Source organism: Stenella coeruleoalba (genome assembly GCF_951394435.1).
Source record: "Stenella coeruleoalba genome assembly, chromosome: 16".
Taxonomy (NCBI): Eukaryota; Metazoa; Chordata; class Mammalia; order Artiodactyla; family Delphinidae; genus Stenella; species Stenella coeruleoalba.
In genome coordinates, this window is record NC_137162.1 from 22,407,629 (window position 1) to 22,432,384 (window position 24,756).

At 42.5% G+C, this 24,756-nt stretch overlaps 1 protein-coding gene across 5 annotated transcripts in view; it reads left to right on the forward strand.

Annotated features, from left to right (window-relative positions):
• Window positions 1-24,756, forward strand: part of SORCS1 (sortilin related VPS10 domain containing receptor 1) — a 552,802-nt gene that overhangs the window by 520,287 nt on the left and 7,759 nt on the right. For all 5 annotated transcript variants that reach the window (XM_079901008.1, XM_079901005.1, XM_079901009.1 and 2 more), the window contains 2 exons: window positions 2,522-2,653; window positions 11,673-11,772. In XM_079901008.1, the coding sequence (XP_079757134.1) occupies window positions 2,522-2,653; window positions 11,673-11,772 (232 nt within the window). The remainder of the gene's footprint in view (window positions 1-2,521; window positions 2,654-11,672; window positions 11,773-24,756) is intronic.

Consider the following 24,756-nt stretch of genomic DNA (forward strand, 5'->3'; position numbering starts at 1 on the left):
CCCTAATAAGCTCTATAAGAGGTACAGCCGGCAGTCAACTTATTTATAGTTTTCTTCCTATTCATTCTGTAACAGAATTTGATATAAAATCGACTGCATTTTCCTCATCGGTTGGGATTTTTCTTTTGACATTTTGCAATGGAATCTTTAATTGAATGTCATTCAGTAAACAGTTTTGTTGATAACGAGGATGGTTTAGACATAAGCTTTGAGTTTAAAATCTAGGATGGGGCTTCCCTGGTGTCGCAGTGGTTGAGAGTCCGCTTGCCGATGCAGGAGACACGGGTTCGTGCCCCGGTCCGGGAAGATCCCACATGCCGCGGAGTGGCTGGACCCGTGAGCCATGGCCACTGAGCCTGTGCTCCACAACGGGAGAGGCCACAACAGTGAGAGGCCTGCGTAACACACACACACACACACAAAAAAAAAAAAAAATCTAGGACGGCCGTAAAACAGTATGGTATCAGCCGGGATAGGAGCTGCTTTGTGATAAGTGTCAGGAGAAGGAAGGCAGGAGAGCGCTGGTTCAGGACAGAGGCATTATGGTCCGACCAAGGTTTCAAACTAAGTGTCACCACTCACTACCTAGATGACCCTGAGCCAGTGTTGAACTTTCCTCCATCTACTGTCTGTCCTGTAGCAGAAATAGGGATGCCCCTCCCAGATCCCCATTCAGGGAAAGACTGTTATCTTAGCTGCTGGGAGTGCTGTGGGCAGAGGCTTCAGCGGCCTTCCCCATGTCATGTCCCTTTTGAAGTGGCTCATGTCCAATGACGCGGTTGTATAAAGGCCTGGCCACTCAGCTCAACCTCAGACAAATCTGAAGGGCCATTCTCACTCCTTACAGGATCTTCTGAGGCTGTTGTTGGCCTTTTTCACAGCTCAGCTTCTCCCTCTGTCCATTCCTGCTTCCTGGCCTTCACTCCCATAGATGTTGATTCCAAGAATGTCCCCTAATAAACACCCTACGCACTAAACTCAGAGCCAGCTTCCTGAAGACTCCCAACCCGTGATCTGTCTTCACCTGTACAGAGAGGCATAATAACACTTGCTCCAAAGAGTCGCTGTGGGGTGTCGTATTACATTATATTAAGAAGTTGCTTAGCACAATGCCAGACACATGGTAAGGACCCAATAAATGGAATTTCCTGCTACTTTGAAAAAAATATAAATGTAGATTTCAGAAACCAACAATCATCTAATTGGGAAATCATGAAAAATACTCTGAAATAAGTGAACTTTACGAGGGCTCATGAAGGAGAAGTAATGTTCTAGCAGCAAATGTATAGAAAAGACATTCTGGGGGAGATGGCATGCACAAAAACATTTGCAAGAAAAGGCTGGAATACTGAGAAATTGTGCGTGAGTCTATTTGGCTAAGCGTAAGATGACATTATGAGTTGTGGGTAATTAGTGTAGGAAGGAAAGGTGGGACCATATTGCAGGCTTTGAATAGATATTTAACCCAGTTGGCAGTGGAAATTTGTGCATGAATTTGGACATGGAAACACAATCTGCTTTGGACTGTAGGAAGATAAATCTGGAAGTAGTAGCCTGTCTCCTGGAGATGCGAAGGCTGTTGTAAAACTTGAAGGGAGAAAGTGTAAAGGCTGAATTATATTAACGGGGGGGCATTTAAACAGGAAGGAACCAGTAGGATCGTTCGTGTGGAGGGTGACTTGTCAAGGTCTCATACACTGATTAGATAGGACATGGAAAGGAGAGTGTGGTGCTGGACACGCGATAAGGCTCCCAGCTAGGGTATCTGGGAAAGGAGTGGCTCCGGTCATCCACGTGCAGAATGAAGATTTCCGGGGTGAATATGAGAAGTTCTCATAAAACAACCAAATGACGTTCTGACTTGGCCCCTGGAGAGAGAAGCCGGGATTTTAGCCGTGGATTCTAGAACCATCTAGAGAGTGGGCTCAGGAAAGAGGAAGTTCTTGAGTGAGTGATATCTATGATTTTAATAGAAGATTCCGTGCAGCAGAGTGAAGGGCTGAGAGTGCTTCCTGGAACGGGATGGTCATCAGGGTCTGACGCTGTGGAGAACTCAGCAGACGCCTGGGGGCTGTGGTCTGGGGTTAGGTTAGGTGATGGAGGTATGCCTGGTCAGTCTGGAGAATAACTCTAATGCTTTGCGGAAGAAGGAAGCTAGGTTAGAAAGTGTTAAGGCATGAGGGGCAGAAGATAAAGCTCAGTAAGTGACGGCCTTCTCACTGGCAAGGTCCACTTACTTATACAAGACAGGTACTGCTATTATTCCCACTTTTTAACTTGAGGAGATGCAAAGTGTTTCAGGTCTCACGGGGATGGAGCTAGGACCAGACCTCAGAGTCTGACTTGTACCCAGTGGTGTCTCTCACATCCCTCCCCAACTGGTGCACCCGGGACCCTACTTTCCCACCCTACCTCCACACCTTTGTGTCTTCTTCCCCCCGCCAACTCTCTGCTGAACACTTGGTCCCTTCTCATCAGCTTTCCTGCAGGACTCACATGCGCCTCTGTGTCTCTCCCTCAGGCCACCGCGGTTCCGGGCCAGCACATCTTGGTGGCGGTGCTCCCTGGCTTACCCACCGCTGCCGAGCTCTTTGTCTTGCCCTATCAGGATCCCACAGGAGAAAACAAAAGGTCAGCCGAGGACCTGGAGCAGGTGAGTCCTCAGGTGACATTTCAGCTTCTCCCAGCAGTCTGAGCCACAACCCTGCTAGTGTCTGACCACGACAGCAGTTCTGGGGAATCTCCACGTGGGAGCGAGGGTGCCAGCTGTTTGTGGAGTCTTCCACTTTCCTGTCCTCTGCTGAGGAACATAATCTGGTGATTTAACTACAGCTTCACCAAAAAATATGTGCAAGAGTGTGTATTGTCATCAGTGGCTAAATCACTCAGAGTCTATCCCATGCTGTGGGATACTCTACAGTGTCTACGATGAATGAGATAAATCTTTGTGTACTGATGTGACAAACTGGCCAAGATATTAGGTGGGGGGAAAAAGCAAGAGGCTACACAAGACATAGAAGTCAAATCCATTTATATCTTACCTCACACACTTACATCATAGGAGTACCATCAGAATCAAATGATGTATCTTTTTAAAAAGGTACAACTTTCATACAAATCATGAATCCCCACCATACTAAGATGACCTGATTTGAGCTTAAAATAATTGAGTGATATTGGCTCCAAGCACCTCTCTTGGCTACGTGGGGTCTACTCTCTCCTCATCTCCACCACCTCTGAAGTATTAGGGTGTCTGTGTGTGTGTGTGTGTTTGTGTGTGTGTGTGTGTGTGTCTGTTTCTCTCTCTTCTGCTCCCTTAGGTCTTTTTTCCTCCCTTCCTTCCTTTTAACTTCAAAAGATTATCCAATGTCTATAGTGAAGATTATTACTATGATGATGTTATTGTTGTTCTTATTCTTCACCCATTCAGTTAAAATGATCAGTCTTGGTCTGGTTCTCCTGTTAAAAACTACATGATTTTGGTTTCTCAATTCTTTCTGGCAGATAGATTAAAAATAGGATTCCTGGGGCTTCCCTGGTGGCACAGTGGTTAAGAGTCCACCTGCCGATGCAGGGGACATGGGTTCATGCCCCGGTCTGGGAAAATCCCACATGCCGTGGAGCGGCTGGACCCGTGAGCCATGGCCGCCGAGCCTGCGCGTCCGGAGCCTGTGCTCCACAACGGGAGAGGCCACAACAGTGAGAGGCCTGCGTACCGCCACAAAAAAAAAAAAAAAAATAGGATTCCTCTCAGACACTAAGTAAATATTGGCTCTCTCCCTTCCAGTACTTGGAGCTTTTCAATTTACTTAGAATAAATCTATAATCTAGTCCCATGATCTCTAGTCTACAAGATGGTTTGAGAACCTCCTAGAATAGCCTTATTAACAACCCCAAATTATAGGCTGGCCTACCTGTGGGCACACCCGCCTTTTAACTGCTGCTTTTTCACTTGGCAAAAGACTCACCTCTCTATTGTTTTCCATGTGCAAGTAATTGAATAACTGGGCTGTCAAGGAAAGCCCCACTGAACCCCATCTCCTAGTGAACTGTAGTTAGGGGTTGGGCAGCAGGGAACCCATCAGACCTACATCTGACTTTGCTCAGCCCTAGCTCTAGACTTCCCACTGTATTTGACAAATTATTCTCTGCACCTGCAATTCAGTGGGAGGAAGAATGGATTATTTCTTATCACCACACTGCTCATGAGACCTAGAGGGGAGGTAGATCGCTGTCCAAGGCATGTAGGTAGGGATGCTTATAGTTATTCCTCCTCTGGAAATCTTACGGATTGTGCATGAAATCCAGAATATAGTCTCCTCGATATAGAAGAGTCCAGTTTTAAAGCCAGCTAATTTCCCAGTTACCACATCATCTGTGCATCCCTATTTCTCATACTTTTCATTTTTTCTCTAAAATACATTTTCTAGATGTTTCCTTGAGAGGAAATGTGGGAAGAAGAGGGGTGTGTTCTCTGAAACTTGGTTTACTTGTGTATCTTGCTTTGACTGTCTATTTTCCCTAGAGTTCTTCTTTCTCTTTATTCGGTCTTGTCTGAATGGCTCCTCCAGGGACACTCTCGGAGACGTGAGTAATTGTCCCTGAGGCAGCCTGGTATCAGGTATTGAGGAGCCATTTAATTGGAGATCTAAAGGCAGCTGGCTTGGCTTGTGTGAAAGCTGTGGGACTTAACATTTGGTACACATGTAGGGAGTGCAGACATTTTATTAGAAAGACCACAGGTTTGGAGAAACATAAACCAGGTTTCTAGCTTCAGCTCTTGTGTTCATTGTGTGTATCCTATAGAGGACAAATATTCAGAAAAGTTAAGTAATTCAGCCCAAATCACATAATCTATAATACCCATCTCAGAAGGTGTTTGAGAGGTCATTAAAGAAATGATACAGCAAAGCCCTTGACCTATAGTAGATACTCAGTAAGTGGTAAATAGATGTTGGTTACATTTATGGACATTTTGTGATAGGAGGAGAGTATATGAGAAATGCAAAAAAAAAAAAAAAAAAAAAAAAAAAGAAAGAAAAGTAAGAGTATTAAAGACTAGTATTGTCCAGGACATGTATTGGAAGAAAGAGGATGGTGACAATAAGGAGAAAAAGATTAATGAATGAAATTGCACAAGAGAACAAGGACAACAGGAAACAGAAAGAACATGCATGAATGAGTAAACTCGAGGGAGGATGACTCATCTAAGTTATCATGCCGATGGATGGCATTAAGGGAAAACAGAGTACCAAGTGAGAGATTGTAACTCTGGTTAAGGGAATTGCCAGTGTAGCAGCCTTACCCAGAACTCAAACTAAATACAGTGACCAAACAAATGCCAAACCAAGTACATAAGAAATCAGTGTCTTGTGGACTGTATCACTACCCCGATTAATAAGTGCAGTTATGAAATCAACATACAAATTAAGCCTTGTGTCGAGAACCAACAAAATAGGGGCTGCCCACAGGAATCCTACAGGTTTTGTCCTAAGAGGGGTCCTTTACTCTCTCTCTGACTCAGTCACTCTAAAATGAAGAACTTCAGGCCCCAACAGGGAGCTGTGAATTGCCTGAGGAGACACAACTCTTCAAGGAAAATGAGTTTCTGGTTCTGTTTCTGCAACTAACTCTCAAGCCTAGAGTCCCCTTGCTCTGCCATGCTGCAGAGGTGTCTTTGGGTACCACTTGACTTCTGCGGGCCCCCCAAGATACCAAGCCTGTTGTACCCGGAAATGAACAAGAGATGTTTTGCTTTGGGTTTTTTTCCTGATGCAGTGAACATATATTCTATTCAAACAAATTTAAGGGGAAAAGGTGAAGTCATGAGCTTCTTTAGTTGGGAAGTCCAAGGATATAGTTCAGGCGTGGATGAACTCAGAGAGGAAGCGTCACCGGATTACTCCCCTGTCTTCCTCTCTCCCTCTTTCTCCATCTCTTTTCGTTGCTACCACATGGGAAGTCCGCCTGAGAATGAAGCCAACACATAGGAAGACAAGAATGGCCACAGGAAGCCCCAGTCTTTTATTTAGTCATCTTATCAGCCCCATTCAAAAGACACTGCCTCTCCCCTGAGTGCACCCCAAGAGCCCAGGGTGATAATTCTCACTGACTCAACTTGGCTGAAGTGGGCATGTCTTAACTAGCCTGGTAATCAGAAGACTAGAGCTCCATTAGTGACAACTCAATGTTTTATACCCTCCCTGGATCAGGAGTTTAGGGAGCCCTTCCTAAACCAAATGGGCAAAGAATAAATAAGGATATGGTTCCTTAAAGAAAAATGTGGGGGAAGGAGAAGGAACGGGAGGCAGGCAAAAGCAACGGACTTCCTCTGTCATAAATTACATAGAAATTTCAACTGAATGCAAAATAAAACCAAACAACAGAAAGGACCCCACTCCTTTAAAGGCTGCACTCTGAATCCCAGATGGAACTTGGGAAGAGCTGACTTTATCTCCCCTGTTAATACTCTGGCCCCTTTCTTGTAAAGATACTGCACAGAACTCCCAGCATGGGAATGAGTGGGACCCTGACCAGATGGACCCTGAAGACTGTGAGGGCAGGGCCCCAGCAAAGGGCTCTGGGCTCTCCTCCCTCAGCTTCCTCTAATAATGTTCCCAGGGGAGGAGAGATGCTGGCTTAGTTGGAGCCAGCTTGTCTGTGAAATAAATTGAAAATTCCTCACAGTGAGAAGTACTTGACCTTGTTATCCGGATAACATTGGGCTGGGTTAATCAAGTGACCTCTGTCTGGGAGGGTTCCACCGCTCTTTACTTCACATCTCCAGAGAGTGAGAAAAGTCTCACTTGCCCTTAGCTGGCCTCATCAGGGATAGGGCTACCCTGAAGCCAGCTGCGCAGGTGTGGAGCAAACCATACCCCCTCCGCCACTGTACTCCCAGGCATCTCTCTGAGTCCTCAGATTTGTATCTACCTCTCCTGCAAGGAGGAAGGACCTTCCATCATGCTCTGGGTGTGGTGCTGTGCTGGGGAGATAGGGAGCCTACGTGGTGTTGTCTTGCTGAATCCTTAAAGGGCATGAGCGCATTTAAAAGGAACAAAAAGACTAAGGACAAAATGTCAACCACCAACAAGGAATTTCCTCTTCGGTTGTTTGTGTTACCATGTACATTTGACAGATGCAGAATCCAAAAGACAGGAAAAGGAAAGGTGCCTCTGGAAATGGAGCAGTCTATTGGCAACATTTTTAGAAATTAAAGATTCATTATGAAATGTAATAAATCATCTCAGACTATTTTCTTTATACTCAGTCTGCCCTGTTCAGATTTTTTAAAGCGAGGAATTGAAGAAATATTTTGGAGTTCACAAGGAAGGTCACTAAAACAGGAAACTGTAATTGAAAGAGTAAGTAAGAGTTGAGCCAAAGGAATATGGCAAAAGGAGAAAAAGAGAAGCTTAGAGCTGGTGTTGGAGAGTCCAGGGGAAAGGAGTGAATATGGACGAATTATTTCTTCATTATGTCATCCAGGAAAAACTTCTTAGGCACTTTAATCAAACTGATTCTGTCGTGCTAACAAAACAGAGAATTTTTAAATAGAATTCATGTTTGGCTCCATTGCTTACTCCAAGTTTTATTCCAGAAGTCATGCTATATGAATTGAGAAAGATCTTTCTCTGTTGATTCCAAAAGTAATATCATTCAACTACTCTTTGAGGGGGCCTTCGTAACTTAACATGATCAGGACTGACTGACTGGGTCAGTTGCAAGGTCATCCCAAGCAAGTCTCCCTCTAAACATGGCACCAGAATGCTATTTATGTTCAGTAGGGTTTGCATCCCTCCTCCCAACTTCAGAGATAAGCATCAGTTGTTTGGCCCAGTGTAGCTTTGCCGTGGATAAATCTGCCAAAGCCCATTTTGAATCTGTAGTTTCACTTTGTACCACTTCTTTGGGTTTCATGTTTCATAAATTACCAACTGCTGTGTTGTCCTTAAACGTCTCTTTCTTTGTGTTTCAATGTTTGACACTCCATTCTAATGATCTGAGAGTCTGTTTTCCTCTACTGGTCTCATTAAACATTGTTTAGATGTTGAATGTGTTCTTTGCATGGTAACCATCCCTTCTGTTGACTAAACATCTCTAGCTCACCACTTCTGGGTACCAGTAGGGTTGTACCCATGAGTCTCTTCTGTAGACAGAACCATGTGACTAATTCTGGCCAATGAGGTGGGAGCAGAAGTGATAAGTGTCACTTCCAAGCTGAAGTATTCAAATGCCAGTTACAGAACCTTAAGAATGCTTTTTCCCTCCTACGGTGTTGTGTACATTTGAGGGGGCTGATCTACCAGCCTTTGTCTCTGTGTGACTATAATGAGCCCAGCATCATTGCCTACCTGCAGTGGATATGGAGTGTAAGCAAGAAATATACTTCCTTTGTTTCAAGTCCCCAAACTTCTAGCATTGTTACCTCAGCCTGACCTAACCTATTCTGATTACCACACTTAAACATCATACTTCGTGAAGAAGATGAGGAAGAGAACTGGTATTTTCCCTCTACCAGGTCCCTTCCACTACACCCTTTTGATGGTGTCTTTCCAAGTATTTTTATTGAGTTCCCACTGTCTTTTTAAGTGGTAGTTTAAACGAAGAGTGGGTTGCATTTGAATCATAGGCATATTCCACCAAATAGGCAGATACTAAGAATAATATGTTGTTTCTTTGGTCATGATTAGAGAACAAAAAATGGAGAGCAGCAGAAGAGGGATGCTAGTACAAAGGATAAATGAAATTTGCTAAGACTACACACTTTGGACAGAAAAAGAAAAATGAATAGATTCAACTTGCTTTAGGAGGACCGATCTCCCAGCAATTACACGTTATTTCACTTGAGTCTTTATCATGCAAACTTGCGTGCTTTCCATTTAGGCTGTCACCGCACTGTTCTATAGTCGCAGTTTATTCTGCTCCTTTCATAGCCAAACACTCTCCTAAACATTATAAATTGTATTAACTGGTGAACAGAGTGTGGCAATCCTGAGGCTGAGGTTAGGAATTGCCTGTAGCTCATATTGGTCAACTGACACGGGACTGGTGTTTTAGGTTGTGCGCTTCACAGTTGGATGAGAGATAGAAGCATAATTAATGAAATGCTGCAATTTTTTATCTCCTAAATCTGCTCAGCTGGACCTCCTTCCAAATATCTTTTGCGTCTTTGTCAGCTGGCTCAAGGAAAATGTTTTTCATGGAAATGTCCTAAGATTAGAAGTTGAGCAAAACTGAATTCTCATCTCAATTCTTCAAATATTAACTGGGTAAACTTAGCAATGTCCTCTAAGCTCCATGTTCCTTTCAGTGCAGATAGCAACACTAACACCTGAGATACGTTGTGTTAGAAAAAAATAGTAAGAAATATGCAACTTTGCCCATACAAAGTGTTCAATGCATAGATAATGTATGTACAAACGCATATAACAACTCATGAACTGATGAAAACAATACAGAATAAACATTTCTGCAGATGGGGTGGAAAACATTTAAAGTAATGTCAAAATCTGTCAACAGTTTCATACTCATTTGAGTAGAGAAATATATGGTTCTAGCTGAGATTATTCTTGTAAGCAGTGTAAATTTTATTTAGTTTTGTTTCTGTGCATAAGTTCTTTCCCACAAAGTATTGAAGAAACATCCTCAGGGAGAAGAAAGAAATATCACTTCAGCTGGTTGAAAGAAAGAAGCCTTTCTCATGCAAATACATAGTCCCCTTTTGTCTACGTGATGGACTCTGCAAACCAGGATAGTTCCTTAATTACTTCTGCTAAGTTTTTCCTATTTGAGTTAAAATATTTTTTTCTCCAAATATAAGTATGTATGTATGTGCTCACATGTATGCGTATGTATATAAGCATATGAATTTCATGCATACTTAATTATATATATTTCACACATATATACACACATTTCTGTATGTATTATGTTTATTTCATAGCCAAAACCTTTCTGATAACCTCTACTAAAAAATCCACTGTCGGGCTTCCCTGGTGGCGCAGTGGTTGAGAGTCCGCCTGCCGATGCAGGGGACGCGGGTTCGTGTCCCGGTCCGGGAAGATCCCACATGCCGCGGAGCAGCTGGGCCCGTGAGCCATGGCCACTGGGCCTGCGTGTCCGGAGCCTGTGCTCCACAACGGGAGAGGCCACAACAGTGAGAGGCCCGTGTACCGCAAAAAAAAAAAAAAAAAAAAAAAAAATCCACTGTCAGATCCTTAGAAAGGCCTTGCCAATTGAATGATAAGAATAAGATAGAATAGGAACTTGTACATTGTAATACTTTACAGGACACAAAGGAAAACCATTCTACACAGTCCGTGTTAGAAATCCACTCTTCCTGTAAACCTGGAACATTTTGGAAGCTTCTCAGTACCCAGGAGAAAGAGTAGCTTATAGAGAGAGAATAAAGTTGTTTTCAACATAAGTTTATCACAACCTTGTTCTTCTGTGTGGTTTGCCAAGTGGAAACATTTGAGAGGCTGAACTTGAACTGGATCCCAGGTGCTCATCCATGGGTCACTGACAGACATCCAAGTTCCTGTTAAGCAAAGAAGTTCATCTGCAGGGCAGTTCGGTTCCAATACTGGACAGGGGCCTCTGCAGGAGACTCTGTGCTTGGAAACAAAGCCATCAGGCCCTGCTTAATTGATTAAAGGACCAAAGCTGTCATTTTGGCAACTCAGTAGACTAAGTGAAACTTAATAAATATAAAAGGAAAAATCATTTAAGAATTTAACTAGATGTTCAGAAAGCATCTAACCAGACTTAAATTGCATATGAATAAAATACTACACTGTAATTAGAATGTTAAAAATGAGGCAAGGAGACCAGATAATAGGAGTGTGGTTTTGTCTGATAGCTTTCCACAAATGACTCGAAAGGGTGAATGAAACAGAGCAAATTGAGCTGGTTTTCTGCTTTAAACACATGAACAGCGTTTTACCTTGTCTAGAAAACCTTACCTTATGCTGTTACTACCCAAAACAAGGTCCTTTGTCCCTTGTTGGGGTTATTTCATGGCCCAGAATTCCATCCGTCTACCCAGTACACATGTGTCAGCCTAAGGAGTGGTTTTAGGTTCATAAGCACGAAACAAGAGTCAGCCAATGCATTAAGTTGTGATTTACACTTTGTTGCAAATGTATAATTTACTATTTTAGCGGAACAATATTTATCATCAATAAATATCCATGAAATATCCATTCTGGGAAAGCCACAGGGTATGTTTTGTGGAAGAGAAGGGAAACAAAGAAAGGAACAAGGTAGAGGCCACTATCAAGGAGGAAAATAAAGGGATATGAATCTCACCAGAATTTGTAAATTGTATATATTTACTTCTTTTAAATCCTTGTGTATAACAAATGCCCTCTCAGAAAACCAGGGGTGATTTCTCCAAGCTGGTAACAGGATAATTTTATAAGAGTAGAAATATCTGATTTACTAATAGTTTGTCCTATTTTGTAACAATTCGGATGTAAAGTCAAGTCATGCTTAGAAAATAATTCTGTCAGCAAATTGTGCACTAAAAACTCAAAATCATATAAACTCATATCATTCACATATCATATTGGGATGCCTTGGCCAGTGCAGTGAATATTGCTCAGCACGCTTGTGTATAGTTGGTGTGACACTTTTGGTAGCACTCACTCTGACACTTCTTCTTTCAGATATCAGAACTGCTGATTCACAAGCTCAACCTGAACTCCGTGCACTTTGAGTTGAAGCCTGGAGTCCAAGTCCTTGTCCACGCGGCTCACTTAACAGCAGGTCAGTGTTCCTGTCCCTGGGTTCTGGCTAGTGGCTCTAGCAGAGGGGGATCCCAATTTGTTGTTTCAGCAAAACAAGTTTAAATGGTGCCACTGCTAATCAGAAATAGGGCATCAGTCTTTGGAGGTTCCCTTGCCGGGCATTTTTGCCTTAATGGGGACCCAAAAGGCAACAGAATAAGGGGATTTTCCCACTTAGTCCCTGGCAAAAACCATCAGTGAATCACTAAAAGACCCCTCAAATGATAGCATACTTCATCTTACAGAAATCTTGAAAATAAAGTTAACCTTACAAATAACTTTTTTCTGGTCTTTCTGCAAAACTTTATTTTTAAATCATTCATGTTACAAAGAATTTTCTTGCTTTCAGTCTTGGAATAAAACCGTACAATAGAAATAGCTGGGACTTAGGAGCTGTCCAGGGTCATAGCCAGAAGCTGAACCCCACGTTGGTCAGGATCTTAAAAATGAATTAATATCATTGAACTTCTGTCTCTTCACCTGTAAAAGATGATGGGGAAAACCTTCTTCCTAAGGCTATATAGAAGTGTCAATAATAATTCAGGTTATCCCAAGTGTATAGAAATAGATGTTATTGTTTTATATTAATAATAAATTAACACTATTTATTGAGTACTTATTTTTGCAGAGTACTGTATTGACGCTGCACAAAGGCCAGTAGGAGATGGTCTTTGCCCTCAAAAAACATATCATCTGGTTGTAGTGTTTCAAAGTTTGGTGGTAGCAGTGGTGGCAGTACTGTGGGGTGGGGGAAGTGGGCAATGCTGGGATCTCTGAACAAGTAAAATGCATAAATGCCTTTATAGAGAGACAATAGAACGTTTCTAAGCTCTTGGACTTTGCAGTTGTGTAGCCAGACTATTGGTTTCAGTCTTGCTCCATCACTTGCTTACTATATGGACTTTGAGAGGAGACTTAACTAACTTCTCTGTCGCATCTATGACAATGGGATTGCGTGAGGATTGAGTTAATTTAGGTAATGCACTTAGAGAAGTGCCTGGTGCATAGTAAGGTATTATTTTTCTTTTTATTCTTTTTATTCCTAACAATCAGAGTTTTATAAGAAATTTAAAGCAGGGGTAAATTGTACCCAGTCAAAATGACCCAGGGAAGCTTCATGGAGGAGGTAATCTTTGGGAAGGACCTTGAAAGATAGAAAGGACTGAACTCAAGAGATTATTCCAAGTACTGAAGCACCAGGGAAGGAACACGAAAGCCTTGAGGGCTTTGGGATGCTGAATAAGTGGGAACAAAGATCAGGTGTTTCCAAGTCCATTCTCTGGTTTCCTGGAGGTGTGCCTAGGTCTAGAGGATGGCCAAACAGGTTGGCCATTGGCCTCTTTTCTGCTTGGATTCCATCTTTTTTCTTTATTAGGGTTTCATAAAATGTTTTTTCTTAAAAAAAAAATAAGCACTGCTTAAAAAAAACCAGATATTTGAAAGTCAGTGTCCTGAGCATAGGATACGGAGGTGGGAGGGTGGAAATATGCCAGGCTGAGCCGTTTGTACTTCCTTTGGTGGGCTCTGGGAAGCCGTGGAGACCTAGGAGCAGAGGTGTGATGGATTCAGTGTCACCTGAGAAAGGTGACTCTTAAGAGAAAGGATTGAGTAGGGCCGACTAGCTATTCTGCAGCTTGTCCTCCTAATTCATCTGTCGAACAGACATTTACCGAGTTCCTGGCTACTCTGAGCCAAGAAGTGTTCTCAGCATGGGATAAAGTCTCTGCCTTCATGACGCTTCCATCACTGGGGAAAGCCAGGGAGGAAGTGCGTTAACAAATGCCACCTTCCGAATGATGAAAAGGTCCTGAAGAAAATAAGAAAGTGTAAGAGAAAAGCAAACTATGAAGCATCTAGCATCCCTTAAGCCTGAGACCTGAACGAAGGCTGCCAACTTATCTCAGAGCATTTGATGATCAAGACTGGCTTTTTCCTACCAAGAAGGTTGGCCTTTGGTCTTCGGTGAATGGTGGTGACACGTGGCAGTTACACATTAGCTGGTTGAACTGGAAAACAAAGTCCAGAAACATCCCTTGTAGTCATGCTGATGGCCAAGCCACTGACAGATGTTGTCAAATGAACAGAAAGTAACTACTTGAAATTGGTTGAAATAAGTTTACTGATTATTTCATCGAACTACACAGTCCTGCCTGTTAGTTGGCATCCTTAACTTCATCATCTTCTCCTACGACAGCTAAAGTGACTTGTTTCCTTTGAATTTAGAGGTTAAAAACAGCTATGCCTGATACTCCATACTGAACTCTGGGTTTGAAGGGATGTGGCCAACTAGTTCATCCCTTTACAGCATACTCTGCTTCTAAAGGAATGCTATCTTCAGGCAGCATATTTTACTGTAGTGTAGCCTGATTTATTAGAAAACACTCCCCAGGGACTTTGTTAGAAAGGGGAGCATCATAGACCAAGATAGCCAGAGAACTAACCCCACTCTCAAATTCTGGAGGCAGCTTGCATTTCATACCTTTTCTTCCCCATACCTCGCTCTCTTCCAACAGTTATTTAATATGCCTGGTTTTTATTTAACTGATTGTCACATCACACGCCAAAGGTGGTTCAGATTAGCTTCCTGAATTTGAATCTTATTTTAAGTGGTACTTAAGGATGCCTTCCTGTGATGACATCTGGTTTAGAGCTGGGATCCAGCTGAAAAATAAGGATAAAAAAAGTGGCTAATTAGCTGAAACTGATTTGGCCAGAGGCTTGGTCAGGGAAACTTATATAGCAAAGGCATCCATGAATCCGTAGTTCCATGTGGGAAAGAAAGGCCATTCCTGATAACCACAAAAAATTAATCCCACCAGTGTAAGTTCCAGGTGGCAAGGACAAATGCAAAGTTGGGAAGATCTGGAAAATTTATCCAATTAATGTTCATACTTCATTTCACAGCTGGGAATTTGGGGAGCAGTACGCAGATCCCTGGGAGGAAGGGCTGGCAAAAGGGAGTGTGTTCTGGGAACACACTGAGATTTGAAGGAGAGACCTCTGCAGCATAGATAGATACTATGCAAAGTTACCAAGGGAACAAAACAAAACTGCAGTTTGAGGCAAAAGCCCAGACTTAGACTGGGCCAATTTGGAGAGAGTGAGAAAATTCTTTGGCTCCCAACCATTCGGGCTGTCCCTGATTCTTCCCTGTTAGATCTGATAGTATCTCTCCTACGTCTTTTGGCAGTGTAATTCGAAACCTGATCACCTGGCATTATTGAGCTTCCTAGGATGCCTGGCTAGGTGACTGGAGTAAATGTAGACTTATATGTGGATAATCAACTCCAGTTGGAAGAGTAAAGGAAGAGAATGCCAAGGGCTGACACAATAACTGAGCCTTGGAAACTTTCTCTGTATTGATTTTAGCCATATTTGTCATAATAGTGTTAGGACTGGCAGAATCTAAGGGTACAAAGTCACTGTCAGCCAGACTTTCATATGCAAGAGGCAAGGCTTGTGTTAAGGCTGGCACTCTTCAATGACTGTGATGAGGAGTAAAATATAGGAGGGATCAGTTTCCCATTGGCGATTGTTCCTAGGTTATAGCTCTAACTGCCCAATTTTTTTTTTTTTTAACTATTAAGACAGGGTGGTAGACTATGAGGGAATTCTCCTTTCACTCATAGAAAACTTGGCACATTGGGTAGGGGATCAGTTGGATTGAGACAATTGCTGCAGTTTCTTTGATTAAGTTGAAATTAACACATTCATATTGGGATGGCTAGAAGAGAAGGAGAAAGATACCTGGGGGAAAAAAGACACAGTGAGGAAGAGAATTTGATGCAGGACTTCCACCTCAGCTTCCTTTCCCTTCCTCTCAACCCCCCTGGCAGAAAATAAAAATAAACTACAATTTAAAAAAGGAAAAAAAGACCACTGCTTGCAACATTTCATGTCTCATAAGCAGGATTGCTAATACCTTTCCAGGGACCATTCCAGCACACTGCTGCATTCCATTAATTGCTTAGCAGATGTTCAGCAGCCTTCTTTTAAAAATATTTGAGCCAGAGTATGTTGCTGGTGGGAAAGGCAATGCATAATTTGGTTCATCTCCAAGGAAAAAGAACTGTCTCCTTTCAGGAATTTACTAGCCTTCTTTTGTTTTTCAAACTCAGTTCCCTGTTTGCTTTTATGGGAACACAAGGTAAGCATTTCCAGGTACCTGGATGGCATTAGAGACTGGATTTCATTTGTTTCCCCCACATGTTCTATTAGGGAATTCATTAACTTGGTGCCTAAGTGGAGCTAAACATTGAACACAGTCCTTGTTTTGTTTTTAGCTATTCCTTTGCTTCTCAGTTTCTGTGCAATTCGTCTTGAGGGCCTAATCACTCCTGACAGCTAGGTTTCTAAAACTCTCTTGTAGAAAGGAAAGATTTCAGACTGTATGGGAATAAGGAGAGGACGAAGAGTTGTTATCAAGAAATTTGAGGGAGGGCCATACCCTGAGTGGCTCTCTTTGGCTTTTAGGACCTCGTGGCAGCTGGCGCTATGTTGAGCAGACAAAGGGAGAAGCGCTCAATCAAGCTGGGGGCTGGACTGGAAATGCTGGTGTTTTGACTGAAGTGTACCTTTGCTCGTGGTATCCCCAATTGGAATATTTCTCCCCCTTCTCTACTTTTCTCCATCTCTTGTGTCTCTGTATTTAAGGCTCAGCTCAGTGCCAACATTTGCATATAGCATCTTTCTGGAGATCTTTACCTGGATACCATCTATCCCTTGTCAGAACTCACGTGGACTTTTTTAAGCTGTATCTGTCTGATCATCATCATCACCTCTCCTATTTAATTTCCCGAGGATACAGTTCACCATATCTTTATAGCGTCTCCGTCATTGTACCTAGAAGAGAACTTGCCCATAGCATGTGCTCAATAAATACTGCTTTCATAAATAATTAGATATATAATTAATTTATAACCTGTAGAGATGCATTAAAAATTCCATCCCCCCCCCCCCGCCGGTTAACCTTTGGAGTCAGTGTGTTCAACTGTGAACCTGTCTCCATGTCATGTTACTTCTTACCGTGAGTGAGTGGAGCCTTGCACTCATTTATCCAGTAAGCATACAAGGAAAACCCATCTCTGTGCTTTCTTTATGTCAGGTATCCTCTTAAGATGTAGGATAGTTGTTGATATACACATTGTGGGAAATGGGTGGGTGGAAGGAAAATTAGAACTCTGTGTCCCAGAACGAGAGGTCCTAAGGACAATGGGAGACGGACTGGCAAGAGGAATGTTCCTGAAAGAGAGGGAAGCAAGTTTAACTTATTGGCCCTTATTTCACTTCTCTGATCTCTGATACCGTTTCCAGAGCAGCCTCACTTCATAACAGAGCTCAGGGTCTCACGCCTTAGATTACACTATGCTTTACCTGATCAAACAAACCAGACCTTCTTCACATCATTTGTAACGTCTCCCTTGAGTTCTGTCTTATGCATGCTTTTACCCTGGCCTGCCTTTATTTATTTATTTATTTATTTTCTCCTGTATTTTAAGAGCTGTGATATAGGGATGACTTAGGGAGAGTTTTTCCTGCAAGGCTCACAGGAAGGTTCAGAATCTCTTTGCAGAGCATTTGATCTGTGTAGGTACTTACAACAGAACAAACCTGAGCCCTTAAGAAAATATCCCTAAAATGCCACTAGTTTTCTCATTGCCCGGGTAACCTGGAATTTACTCAAGGGCACAGTCCATTTCACATGTATCATCTTACTTCTCACGTGACTCTGTGCCTCATTTTGCAGTGATTCCTTTAAAGCTATGGTTTGTCCAGGGATATGAAATGAACTAGGACCCTCATTCAGTGCACACTGGCTAGACCTGAGGCCCCTAGTGGCCCCAATTCTAAATGAAGAGGATGAAAAACATTCCATGCAGAAAGTTCAATAAATGAACTATTCATATTGAATAGGAATTCACCCAAATGAGAGGAAATAAGGCTGCCAGGTTGAGGGGCGGTGCTGAGCAGAAGCACAGCAAAGTGATATCGTATGGTTTATACTTGGTTTGGGCATCTAGACACATACCCTAAAATATTCCTAATTGGTATATTAACTGAAAGTAAAATTATGAGCAGAGTAAAGAGAGAAGGATAAAATTCAGGGAAATCAAATATGCCATTACTTGATACGTCATTTATATCATGCACTTTGTCCCTCATCCATGCATGATGTGAGAAAACTCTCATTAATGCATGTTTAATATTGCAAAGTAGGATACACATGGAAAAGGAAAGAAGGGGCAGACGAAAGGATTTTCAAAGACAATAGGTTTGGACAACAGTCAGTAATCCTTTCTCTTTTCACAAAGTATTTACTCATTTTGTAAGAATTTTTCAACCCAGGTAACAAGAGATGGTAATTTATTTGATAGAGTTGGAATCCCAGGAGGTGGAATCTCTTTTTTAGTTGCCAAAGAAGCTAAGTTTCATGGCCATGTCGGGTTGGGTGCCATAAAACATACAAGTGAAAAACCTTAAGAGGAAGCTGGGAATAGGGGATTGACACTCAGGTGAGGAGACCAGGACGCCAGACTGCTTTAAACTGCGAGCTTTATTTTATCATCTTTTAGTAGATTGCCAGGTGAAGGGAATCTGCTGACAGGTAATAAATTAAAGACCTAATTGCTGAAACAAATCTTTCAAGCTACATCAAACTCTGTATCTTTGTTCCTATGAGCACGCATGATCAGGAGTAAATTCAGTGATTATACTTTGGAGTGGGGGTTTGGGGACAGGGGGAAGGGGGCTGGGGAGGAAGCAGCTTAAAAAATGTGTTGATTCAGGCTTCCCTGGTGGCGCAGTGGTTGCAGGTCCGCCTGCCAATGCAGGGGACACGGGTTCGTTCCCCGGTCCGGGAAGATCCCAGATGCTGCGGAGCGGCCGGGCCCGTGAGCCATGGCCACTGAGCCTGCGTGTCCTGAGCCTGTGCTCCGCAACGGGAGAGGCCGCAACAGTGAGAGGCCCGTGTACCACACACACACACAAAAATGTGTTGATTCTTCTTTGGTAGAATAGATGATGGCAATAAGAATAGAAATTAAAGACTGAGCAAGCAAGGGACAACACTACATCTTATTTGAGGACACAGACGCTACCTAGATGGATTCATACTAAATGACAAACAACAGCACTTCGAGATTTTTTGCATTTCTCAGGGCTTATTTATTGGGTAAATCAACCAAAACTGGGCTGCTGAGACTTCTACACAGAGACTGGAAGAGCTGGTGCTGACTGGTTCCCTCAAAATATTTGGGATAAATGTCAGCCTGTTCTGTGGTTGGAAAATCTCTTTATAACCCAGGGTAGGCAATCCCTGCTATAAAGCAGTTGTTCTTAAATTTGACTGTACATCAAATTACCGAGGAAACTTCATAAAAGTAGAGATTCTTCAGGCCTCACTGCACATCCCTGGAATCAGAATCCCAGGGAGAGATATCCACGAATCTGTGTTTGTAACAAGTTCCCCAAGGGATGCTTATGCAGCCAGGCCTTTCACCAGTCTCAACCACTGCTCTTAAAGAGCATTCCACAGACAGAAATCCATCTGCATAACAAGGAAAGGTGCTGAGCTATCTCCAGCAATAAATCTGATTTACAACTCAGGGCATCCACTAAAACAGAGACATGCACTAAAAGGGAAGAACCCTTGATACTTAGTGTAGGAGGAAATTAGTAATAAACATTAAAATCTAATTCCTCCGATATTTGGAGCTTACTTAATTGGCAGAATGGGTGGATGACAGTGGGAGTAGGGAAAAAATGAAGCCTGTCTCTGAATGTGGGATATACTGTATCCATAATCGAGATGAATGGCAAAGGCCAGCCAAGAGCTGTGGCCGTGAAGCAGTTGAAAAATGATTAAAGTGTGAACCAGAATGTTAGTGGCAGATGTAATTGAATAGCCATGAGTTCTATGGAAGTTAAACAAATGATATTATCTCGATGTTATTAATGTGCTACAGTGAGCAGAAAATGATACATCCGCATCTCACTGTTATTTCTGCACATATTAGAGAATCGGGGTGTTCTTCTACTCTTAGCTTTCCAGTGGGGTCACTGCTCTTCTGGAGTTTTGGATACTGATGATAAAAAATTTGAAAGGTTAATACTTCTCAAAGGAAGAGCCTCAAATCTCAGGTTGAATTTAAAAAATTTTTAACACCCAGTAACTGCTCTCAACCCCTCGTGTGTGTCTAGCAGTTGCCTTGTTTAAGCTATTATGTTTAGGAAAACTGTCCTTTGTCGAGGGTATGTGTGGGTTTTTAATAAAACCGTTATTTTGTATTATCTTGGCCTCCGTGGTTGCTGCTGGCTGGTTCAATTTCTTTTTCAGGTGTACTAAAAAGATATTATCACAGACATATTAGAGAATTAATATTTCCCAGCTTCAGTTGCTGCCTCTGGATATGTTATGAGTCAACGTGAGAGGGGATAAGGTACTCAGAATTTCAGTCTAGGTCAAGATACGTCACAAATTCTGCCCGACAGTTTACATTGAGAAACCCCTTCCACTTGAAGGCAGAATTAGCATGAGTCCACAAGCTTTAGAAAATTCACTATAATCTAAGCCACATCATTATAGATGCAGATGCCAAACCGTAGAGTTGTGGAGCTTGGAACTGTAAAGTAAAATAAATTGTTGCGATAACATTTGCCATTTAGGGATGAAATTAGTACTAGTGGAATTCTTCCACAGCCAAATACATTTTTCTGTCTCTTTAGTCTCTGGTTGCCTTATTACCTACACAGTTATCAGTCACAAGTCTTTTGCGAGTAAAGTCATGCTAGTAATATTTTTCCTTCCTTCTGTTTTTCCCCCCAGATCATTTTTTTCCTCTACAAATAATTAAGCTGTTTCACAGACACGTGTACCCAGTGGTTTTTAACAGTTATTAAGCTTTTATGGTATTATGATAACTAATAACAGGTGCTGAGATGTTAAACGTGACATCCAATGTGACTAAACCAAATGTGATACTTTCATAAATATATCAGCAATGAAGTTGCTCTTTATATTCTAAAGATTCTTTCTTCACCATTTTTTTCTAAGATTTCCTGGGCCCATAAAAAGGCATGAAATGACTATAGGGTAATTGGCCTGAGGATGCACCTAGAATCTCTTGGGCAGAGAATGGTCAGGAAAGAGTGATCAGATGAACAGTTCAGAAACGGGGTACAAGCATGCATCAGATTGGAAAGAAGCAGTAGTTAGGATGCAGGAGGTACCGTTCCCCATGGGAAAGGCAAGGCAGATAGTCCAGAGAAATTGGCAGGAGAAAATGAAGGCAGGAGAACACATACATAATACAGAGAAGATACCAGAATCTAGGACAAGCTACCTTTTAGACACCAAGTTTCTTACACCTACAGTGACCAAGACGGTCAGGCCATATCTGTTGTGTCTACATCAGTTTTCATAGCATTTCCTTTCATTCTTAAAGTGTCCTGGTTTGGAAAAGAACATTTATGGTCATGTTACTTACGCCCTGGCACCCTGCCAGTGGGGACAGACGTCCATACCAAGAATTTGATAATATAGAGCCCAACAGTAAGAATTACTAATTGGATGTTTAATCAGTTGGAAGAGAAGAGTTTTGAAGAGAGAAGATGTTAATAAGCTATTGCTATGTAACAAACCACCCCGAAATTCAGTGGCTTCACAGTAAGCCTTTATTATTGTGTATGAGTCTGTGGATCAGCTCAGTGGTTCTTCTGGATTTATCTGTGCTCCTTGTGTGTCTGCAGTCAGCCGTGGATTCTTGGGTAGGGAGCTCTGCTGATCTCGACTGAGCTGTCCCCGTGTTGGGGGTCAGCTGGCTGTAGGCTGGCTCTAGAACAGCCTCCGTTGGTATAGTTAAGCTCTGCTCCACATGGTCTCTCATCTCCTTCAGTGGGCTTCCCTGGGCTTGCTCACACATGGCCATGATAGGATTCCAAGAGAGAGAGCAAAGGTGCACAAGGCCTTGAAGCTCACAACTGGAGCACCGTCCCTTGTGTGCATGCCATCGCCAAATCAAGTCGCCGTGCTAGCCCAGATTCAGGGGGGTGAGGAAACAGATTTCACCTCTTGGTAGGAGAAGCTTCAAATTCAAGGTGCTCGAGGCATGGGCGCAGAAAGAAGTAGAGAATTGATCCAGTAATGCAATTAATCTAGATGGGGCTGAGCGGTCTCTTAGGGGAGATTTGAGATGCCTTTTAGGTAGTTTAGAAAATTCTCCTGAAGTCGTAATGGGATTGAAGTACTATTAGCAATCAAGGGATGTGTTGTTTTGTTTTGTTTTGTTTTGTTTTGTTTTAGTGACCCAGGGTGTATAAAGGTCAGGCACACTCTAAAGATAAGAACTGGGTGTTTTATGAGTGACAGTTGGAGGGGCTTACCACACAGTACTCTCAAGCTGGTATGCATAATAATGACCTGTGTAGCTTGTTCCACACGTAGATTTCTGGGACTCATTCTCAGAGACTGATATATTTTTTCTCAAGTGAAGCCTAGGAAACTGCATTTTCACAAGTTCTCCAGGTGATTCTGATTCACGTGGTCAGGAAATTATACTTTGAGAAACGCTTTACGTAGTAAACAGGATACCTCACTGACTTGCCACCCTTGGAAACCAAAAGGCATCCTTCTCTTCCTGTCAATTACAGTGATAAGTTTGGTCTTTGAGGTATCCACGGTTGTCATTATTTGGCCAAGTGACCTCAACCTGAGGTGACTAGGTGTTCCTGAAGACTCATCTTCAGTTTAAAACTAGTAGCCATGCTTCACTAGTCATTAGAGCCTTCCCTGGGAATTCCCATCCAGTCTGACCTGCAAGATCATGGCTTTATGATCAAGAGGCTATAGCAATCCTTAAGACTGTTATGATTGGGTTTGGACTTGAACTGGAAGGAAGGGCTATTAGACAAGTGAGGGCGCTCTGTCATAAAGGCCTGTCAACCCTTTCTATGATCTAGATAAACGTTCTCCGTGCCATTCCCATATAACCTTAATTTCTGAAGAAGAGATTTCAGCCACATGGATTTTATGATATTCAAGGCATGTAAGTAAAGGCTGGCTTGGGTCTGCTTTGGAGATAGGAGAGGAAAAATAAAAGCAAGTTATGACAAAGTTGAACTTGCTTTTGTAACTTCTTGACAGCACTAACTTCTGGAATAGAAATGCAGTACGAGTTCAAAGTTCCAAGGTCATAGAGCAGGTAGAAGTCCTCCAAGAAAGTCCCTTTGATAGAATGAGAGTCAATACAGACAGCAGTAAGGGTATTTGTGGGGCTTCACCAGGTGATGCTCCCATATTGTTGACTTTAAAACTTAGAAATAACCCAAAGGGGCAAGGCTGCAGCAAAAGGGCTTAGTGATGCTCCAGGTGAGGCATTTCCTTAAGTGTGTTGTGTGGGACCTAAGTCTGTAAAGGGTCTGTACTCTAATGACTTTGTGAAACTCTATAGTGGAGTCTTACCATAGAGTTTCTTTCCTGAAGGACTGCTATCAGCTTTCATGTACTGAATCTTCAAGATGGGGAATGCCACATATACCATTTCCCAAAATTATCTGACCATGGACTCTAGTCATTTTTCAGGGCTTGTTCTCTATAGAATACACTTTCAGAAATATGATAACAATGATACGACAGTTTTAAAACTACTGGGCGTGTGCCAGACACCCTGTCACTGCTTTATAAATTTCATCTTATTTTATCCTCACAACTTGCTAAAACAGGCACTAATTTTATCTCCATTCTGCAGACGAGAAAACTGAGGTTCAGTTTAAGTCATTTAGCTTGTCAGCAAGCGGCCAGGTAAGAATCTGATTTCAAAAAGGGACCATATCAGTTACCTCACCCCAAACATGGCGTTTTAAGTTCACTCTTCTCTCATACACGTTAGCTGTGCCCTTGTATTTAGCACTCACTGTGTATCGATCACTTTTCACAAGAAGACTTGTTATTCCTGTAAGCAGCACTATTATTATAATCAATCTGGGTCCTCTTGAATAGAATATAATAACACAGTGCATTTCTGCAGGGTTGTAGAAACGACGTGTGCCAGCCCCAGACTTAGAATCGTTAAGTCACGTGCTGTACCCCATGACCGTGCTTTACTGTGTTTGTGAACAGTGGCAAATAAACCACTCAGCACTTGCCCCTTCTACCTTGTTTAGGCTGCAGTTGGAGAGGGATTAATTTATGCTTATTGCACACAGCAAGCTAAAACCCATTTATCACAAGTTTTCATTCCCCAGCAAAACACACACAAACCCACCTACTAGTGCTAGGCAAATTAAGCCATGCATCTGAGGCTGTGTGGAGCAATGGCAGTCCGGTGTATACTCAGGCACAGATCAGCCAGCAGAAGCCACCCCCGGGACCCAGAGGCCAGTGCTACTCAACTTCTCACCGCTGCTGCCTGCTTGCCTGCTTCTTGCCGCTAAGCAGTGACTAAGTGATGCAGAGATAGGGGTGGGGCTGGGAGCGGAGAGCACACATGTTAGAACTCAGGATACAGAAGCTCATTTTCCCAAAGTAATATGCTAATTATTTAACACTGTTAACGCCACCTGTTTATGAATGATGATTTGAGTGGGAGTGGTTTAGAATTGAAAGAGCTCAGCTTGTGATGGGTAGAGACAGGAGGGGGAAGGGAAGAGAAGGGAAATAGTGTCCATTTGCGTGTTTGCTTTCTGTGTCAGTGAGAGCCTGGCTAGAGCAATTTCCTCCCTTTAGTTTTCCGTTCATTTCAAATGCCAACCCTTTCAAGCAGCCTCGGTGTTCTTCCTGGTTGCTCCGTAACACTGATATTCTTCTGCGTCTTCTGCAAGAGTGTTTGGCTGGGAATCAGAAGCTCAGCTAATCAAGCTAACCTGCCTCTAACCGTCCTTACAGTCTGGAGCTCCTCCCTGAGCCTCCCTTTGTTCCCTGTCACATTAGGGGTTTGCATTAGAAGATGACCTTTAAAATAGCTTTCCA